The sequence below is a fragment of the Austrofundulus limnaeus genome, unplaced genomic scaffold (genome assembly GCF_001266775.1).
Source record: "Austrofundulus limnaeus strain Quisiro unplaced genomic scaffold, Austrofundulus_limnaeus-1.0 Scaffold252, whole genome shotgun sequence".
In the NCBI taxonomy this organism is placed as follows: Eukaryota; Metazoa; Chordata; class Actinopteri; order Cyprinodontiformes; family Rivulidae; genus Austrofundulus; species Austrofundulus limnaeus.
The window spans coordinates 797236-804223 of NW_013952654.1; the positions used below are offsets into that span (position 1 = coordinate 797236).

The window sequence follows — 6988 nt, forward strand, 5'->3', positions numbered from 1 at the left end:
GGACGGAAGCGGAAGGTGGTTCTTAAAGAGATAGAGGCCGATTTCAAGGCGTTTGATGAGAAGATAAGTTTATTTTCTATTTAAACATAAAAACAGCATTTTAATAACAACTAAAGGTGACATAGATACTTTATTATGGTATAGTATTTAAATATATGCCTGAGAAACACATAATATTGCCTCTTTAAGAAATCAAATTCAAATTAAATATTTGTTTTACACAAAGTCTCAACTTCACTGGAGWTGTAGTTTGTATGAAGTTAAATGTTTCAGAGTTTGTGTTTGTTTCAGGTTTTGAATGCAGGATGGTTGGAGCACCTCGCTCCCAGCTTGGATCAGATATTTAACGTGTGCACGACGATGGAGAACTGGCTGCAGACTCACCCGAAGCATGTCCTGGTGTTACACTGCAGGGTACTGCTCACCACCAATACACACCATCATCAACATTATTACAACCACCAGCAGCAGCTTCACCACTATCAACTCCAACACTACCTCAATACCAACAAGACCACCACCATCACCATGACCATCACTACACAAAACCATCACCATTATCACAACCATCATCTTCGCCACCATCAATACCAACAAGATCACCGTCACCATGACCATCAATAACAACACCACCATCACCATTATCACAACCATCATCTTCGCCACCATCAATACCAACAAGACCACCACCATCATCATGACCATCAATAACAACACCACCATCACCATTATCACAACCACCACCAGCAGCTTCATCACCATCAACATCACCATTATCACATCCACAACCACCATCTTCGCCACCATGAACACCAACAAGACCATACCATCAACAAGACCATCACCCCACAACACCATTATATTATCACAACCACCATCAGCTTCATCATCGTGACCATCGATACCAACAACACCATCCCCACAAAACACCATGACCCTTACCACAACCACCACCTTGGCCATCACCACTGCCAWTACAACAACCACCATCAGCTTCACTACTGTCAACATCATCTCATCAAAATCTCATTTGTGGTGATCTTTTGAAGATGGCGCCAGTGTGTATGGCTCGCCTCCTGTCACTGCAAACTTTGTTAGTTTGTCTGCTGTTTATGTTTTATTCAGCAACAGGGCAAYGCCTTACTTGTGTATAATTGCCAAACACTTTTGGATTTGCAACATTATGCTAATGATGTGGCATATTGTGGTCATGATGGGCAAAAAACCGTGCCCCCGCTTCTAACAAGGTTCCCAGCTTGTTTATGCCGTGACCCGGCCCCACCTCTGTGGAACAAAAGCCGCCGCCGCTGGGGAAAACGCAGTGGACAGCTGGTGAAGATGAGGTTGCGTTTGATGCGCTTTACTGATGGTTCTCGGATCGTGCCAAAAGAGCTGCGGCGCCTTTTTTCATGGCGTTCCCTCCACTCTGTCGACACCTGGTTGGTACCTGTCGTCGGCCCGGATGAGGTGCTTCAGCGCCACACCTCCTGCTCTCCTCGTCCCTGTTACCACAGGGTGAACTTGCACAATCTGCGGCCTCTTTGCCGTGCCCTCCGGACAAGGATTGCCCAAGAAACACCGGCTCCTGCAAGGATCGGTCTGGTTAACGCCAGATCTCTAATGAACAAAACTTTTATCTTGAAGGAGTTTTTTCTGATCTGCTGCACCGCTATAATCTCTCCCACTCCCTCAGATCAGCTGATAAACCGCTCCTGAGGGTCCCTAAAACCAGACTCAAACTCAAGGGAGATTGATCTTATGCTGATGCAGCTCCTAAACTTTGGAACGAGATACCCCTCGAACTTAGACAGTCCTCCTCACTGGCTGTTTTTAAAACTCGTCTTAAAACCCACTTGTTTACTTTGGCTTTTGACACTGTGTGAGAGGTTGTGTTGTTTATTTATACTAGAATTCATTTTTTGTAGAATTTTTTTGTTTTTATTCTASATTTTTAATTAGGTTTTAGGCATTTTATTGTTTTTATTCCTTGTTTTTACTTTGTGTTTTATTACCTGCTCTTATTTTTCTGTTTTTTTCCCTATTTTATTTGTGACTGAGTTTGTTTTTTTGTTTTTTGTTTTTTTGAGCTGTGTTGTAGTGCTGATTCTGTACAACACTTTGGTCTACTATGGTGCAAAAAGTGCTTTACAAAAAAAGTTGGATTGGATTGGATTGGAACATCAACCCCACCATCAATACCAAGAACACCATCACATTACCACCACCAATCACCTTGGCCATAATCACCGCCATAAAAACAACCACCATCAGCTTCACTACTATCAACATCAACACCACCATCACCATCAATACCAACAACACCACCATCACTATGACCATCACCAGCTTCACCACCAATACCAACAATACCACAATCACCATGACCATCAACAAAACCATCATTTATACCTCCACCACCATCTTCTTTAACAATGTGTCTTACATCCAGTTCACTCTGATGTTATTATTGTCTTCAACAGGGAGACAAAGGTCGGCTCGGTGTTCTTGTGGCGTCTTACATCCAGTTCAGCAACATGTTCCCCAGGTAACACTGATCAAACTGATGTTTTTCTGTTTTATTATTTAACTATGGCAAACTTTGCCACAAAAGGAGCTATTTGTTCACCGTCAGCTGGAAAGTAGATACAAAAGAAAAATCGTTCTAGTACTGATGGTGACACTCCGTCTTATCAGAAAACAGGAATGTTTGTCCACATAATCCATTGTTAGGAACTACRAAAAACATTTTATGAACCTAACAAAGTGCAGACATTTCTATTGGATGCTTCATAAAAATGGATATTCTAAATGTAAAGTCTCTTTTGATTTTAAATTCGCTCCCAGAGGTTTTCATTCAGTGTTTTTGTGTGTTAGAGAATTTATTGATGCGAGCGGACGCGTGACGGTAAACACATGAACCATCGATGTTTTACTGTCGAACATGTTTGCAGGCCAAAGATCAGGAACAGAACAATAGACACAGGCTGATCGGATGGATGTCTTCAGCAGGTCAAAGTTCAGAGCGGAAGATTATAAACTGATCTGTCATGTTTGGTTTTAAGGAAGGGATTCTTATTGTTGTGCACGTGGGAAGACAAATTATAATTAGCAGTGTTTTCACAACCCTAACCATAAACTAGTTTGGCTTCGTCTTATCGTGGGATGTTAATAAAGTTCAAATCAAACTTGCGCACGTGCATATCTGACTGTGAACATCGTTTCTCTGAGAGATAATGATTTCCGCATGGAGAACCTTGATAAAGATGAAATATTCTGGAGATTTAGGGCTATTTTTAATAATAAAATATGCTATTTTGTAGTAAACGGGACATTTATAATCTGAACATCTGTGTCTCTCAGTCCAGACCTCTCTTTGGACCATTTCGCCACAAAGAGGTTCTACATCGACAAGCTGTCCGCTCAGATGACCCCCTCGCAAAAACGGTAAGAACTCCAGACGTCCGAGGTCAAAGGTCGACACCTTTAATCTTTATTGAAGGAATCTGCCGAGATAAAAACCACAACCRTCTTGTTGTTTGTTTGTTTGTTTCAGCTATGTTTGGATGCTGGGCGGAGTGTTAAAACGAGGACACAGGATGAGCCAGTCGCCATCTTTTCTCCTCTGCGTCGTTCTTTACGGTCTCCCCAAAACAAAAGCCAATGGAGGTAAATCAGGACAACAATCTCTGCAGAGAACTACTTTATCTGAGCCCTTGTTACCAGTGGTGGGCACACTTCCCCTAAAGCACCAAAGCACTAATAGGGGAACTAATTTTCTGATTAGAGCTTTAGGGGTTTTGTTAATTTTTTAATTTATTAGTGATTAGCACTTGCTAAATTTCGGAGCTAAATTTCGGAGCACTAACTGAGGTCTTTAAATTAGCTTTTGCTAACTTTTTCAGTGGATTAGGGGACCCAAATCTGTGAGTTAGTGCTTTAGGGTTAGTGTAACTAATTTTAAGACTAATGCTGCCCACACCTGGCTAACAATTTCAGTGGATTAGTGTTTTAGCATTAGGGGACCTAAATATGTGAGTTAGTGCTTTAGGGTTAGTGCAACTATGTTTTAGATTAATGGTGCGTTCACACCGAACGCGATTTCAGCTTCAAAATTGCAGCCAACGCTGAAGTTTGAAGCTTGTGCACTTTGAGGTCAGACGCAGGACAGCTCTTGAAGCGCTGCACGGCAGAGCCTTCCCGCCCCTCCCTCCTCTGTCGGGCTGTTTAATGTCGGACGAGGAAGTGGCTTTGCTTTATTTACAGAGAGCAAGAGCATGTCACGTTCATCAGATAATTAATTCATAATTAATTCACCAGATAATTCAGAGTAGAGGCTCACAGCTCGCTTTCAGGACTATTTTTCCAGTCTGACGAGTCGCTGCCACGCATTGGAGCGGATCAGGACACCGACTGCAGGCACTCATTTCAGCTAAAAGCTCCTCTCTGTCTGTTTCAGGTTAGTGGACATCATTCAGTAAACTGTCCCGTCGGGAAATATGTCACTACGTCACACATTGGAGTCTCTCTGATTGGTTGATGCTGCGCGTCGAGCTGCAAAAGTTCAGATTTTCTAACTTCAGCGATTTGAGCCTCAGCGCGTCGAACGCTCAGATCGTTCAAATCGTTCAAATCGCGCTACTCTAATCGCGCTTGAGGCGCCGCAGAACTTCCCAATGTTGCTTGAAGCGCGTCCACCATAGACTTTGTATGTAAACCTGCTGCTCCTGACGCTGAAATCACGTTCGGTGTGAACGCACCATAATGCTGCCCATACCTGGCAAACTTTTTCAGTGGATTAGTGCTTTAGAATTAGGGAACCTAAATATGTGACTTAGTGCTTTAGGGTTAGTGCAACTAACTTTTAGATTAGTGCTGCCCACCCCTGGCAAACTTTTTCAGTGGATTAGTGCTTTAGAATTAGGGAACCTAAATATGTGACTTAGTGCTTTAGGGTTAGTGCAACTAACTTTTAGATTAGTGCTGCCCACCCCTGGCAAACTTTTTCAGTGGATTAGTGCTTTAGAATTAGGGAACTTAAATATTTGAGTTAGTGCTTTAGGGTTAGTGCAACTAACTTTTAGATTAGTGCTGCCCACCCCTGGCAAACTTTTTCAGTGGATTAGTGCTTTAGAATTAGGGAACTTAAATATTTGAGTTAGTGCTTTAGGGTTAGCGCAACTAATTTTTGGATTAGTGCTGCTCGTTACAATCATTTTCTCATTCTGTTTCAGGATGCTCTCTGTTCCTGAGGGTGTACCAAAGCATGCACGCCRTTTGCACATCAGCTGTTTAGTAAGTAGCATCATTTACTCTCTTTTAACACCTTTAGATGAAGAACTTGAAGTAATCTTCATTTGTTTCCTTCTCAGCCACCTCAGTGCGGCTCAGACAGACCGACTCTACGTCGTTCTTCAGCCGGCTCAGCTGCTCAAAGGAGACATCATGGTCAGGAGTCGCAGCAGCTCATATTTGATATTTTGCTGAAACACATCGGCTGAGTTGGTGGCTTTTAATTTTCAAACTTTGTAGTCGTGTTTACACATAAACAGGACAACAAAAAGTAAAGAAATACAATTATAAGCTGTACAAAAAAAAGACAAAGTTGATTGAAATTTTAAGAACAAGAACCAAACAAGTCTAAAGTGAGTGCATATTTAGGCTGGCAATCATGTGCCTTTGTCTGTTAGCAAAATATCTMWGATTTTAATTCAGATTTCATTTCTGAAGCCAATCTGATTCAACAGTTTTCATGAGCCGTAATCCGATTTGTCGTTTTTAGGTGGTTTGTTACGATAAAACCAGCTGGCCTGCGGCCCGTCGAGTCGTCTTCCGCCTCCAGTTCCACACGGGACTCGTGGTCGGACACACCCTCTCCTTCTCCAAGTCGGACCTTGACTGCGCCTGTGAAGGTATTTATGAGCCGCCGTCTGCTCCGCTCAGCTTTAATCTGTAACTGATAAACCTGGCAGTTCACACACCTGAGCTCACTCTGGAACCGCAGAACTCTTCCAGGTGTTTTATTTTTTCCTCTCGCTCTGCCAGATCCAAGCTTCCCAGATGATGGAAAGGTGGACCTGCTGTTCTCTGAAAGCCCTGAGAAGATCGCAGGTACTGAGTCTCTGCAGACGCTTCTCACTGGTTCATGAACCGAAATGAAAAAAATCAGGGATAATAAACATTTAGGTTTTAGATGAAGATTTTCTGAGAATGCACAATGAGTCATCTCAATTTTGAGTGTTTTTCTTGTCTTTAATCAACATTCTTTACAAATCCACGAGAAAGACACGGGGAGTTTTTCTGTCTGCGTTTTAAGGATTTGTAGCAGAACTGGTTTATAATTTGCAGAAGTGGAACAGCTTTGACAGAAAACAGTCATTTTCAGTCTCAGGAGACATGAAAACTTGGTTTTCTTGTGAGAACAAGGCCAACTGAAACGTATGGTACCTCCTGCACCGAAATTCTATGACGTTAAAGTGAACAGGAGTCGCTTCAGCTTTTGTCTGCCTTGTTTTGAACATTAGAACAGACCTTTTGCACATTCCAAAGCACGCATGAAACATTGGTTTTGATTGGATGGCAAAATGCCATGTTCCTGCAAAAATCAGAAGTGAGGGGGAATGTAATTTCAAAGAGCGATGTGATGATTGCGAGTTGTAATGTCCATGCGCGRTTTTGGAAAATTGTGGACAACCAATAGAGAAAATCCCTGAAAAACGTGCCACGGATCTGAAAGGATGTCATTGTGAAGCGATTGTCGGGGGGGGCAACGTGTCAAAGAAGACGATTGCTGAATCAAGGGCATTGTAGTCGGCGAGAGCTATCGCATTTACTGGTGTTTACTGTTTAGCTATCGCGTTATCGTGTATGTTTATAGACACACATTCATTGATGGTTAACTTCACAAACACAAACACAAATACGTGTTTTGATGACATTTAACTCACATGGTATTTCTTCACATCTGCCCAGTAGCATGCTCTTTTGCTGC

At 42.3% G+C, this 6988-nt stretch overlaps 1 protein-coding gene across 5 annotated transcripts in view; it reads left to right on the top strand.

Moving 5' to 3' along the window:
* Window positions 1-6988, top strand: part of tns3.2 (tensin 3, tandem duplicate 2) — a 59314-nt gene that overhangs the window by 7725 nt on the left and 44601 nt on the right. For 4 of the 5 annotated variants that reach the window (XM_014020439.1, XM_014020442.1, XM_014020438.1 and 1 more), the window contains 8 exons: window positions 292-414; window positions 2481-2545; window positions 3361-3444; window positions 3554-3666; window positions 5232-5292; window positions 5370-5445; window positions 5780-5909; window positions 6043-6108. In XM_014020439.1, the coding sequence (XP_013875893.1) occupies window positions 292-414; window positions 2481-2545; window positions 3361-3444; window positions 3554-3666; window positions 5232-5292; window positions 5370-5445; window positions 5780-5909; window positions 6043-6108 (718 nt within the window). Of the gene's footprint in view, window positions 1-249; window positions 415-2480; window positions 2546-3360; window positions 3445-3553; window positions 3667-5231; window positions 5293-5369; window positions 5446-5779; window positions 5910-6042; window positions 6109-6988 lie in introns of those variants that run through there. The other variant, XM_014020441.1, reaches the window with a different exon arrangement.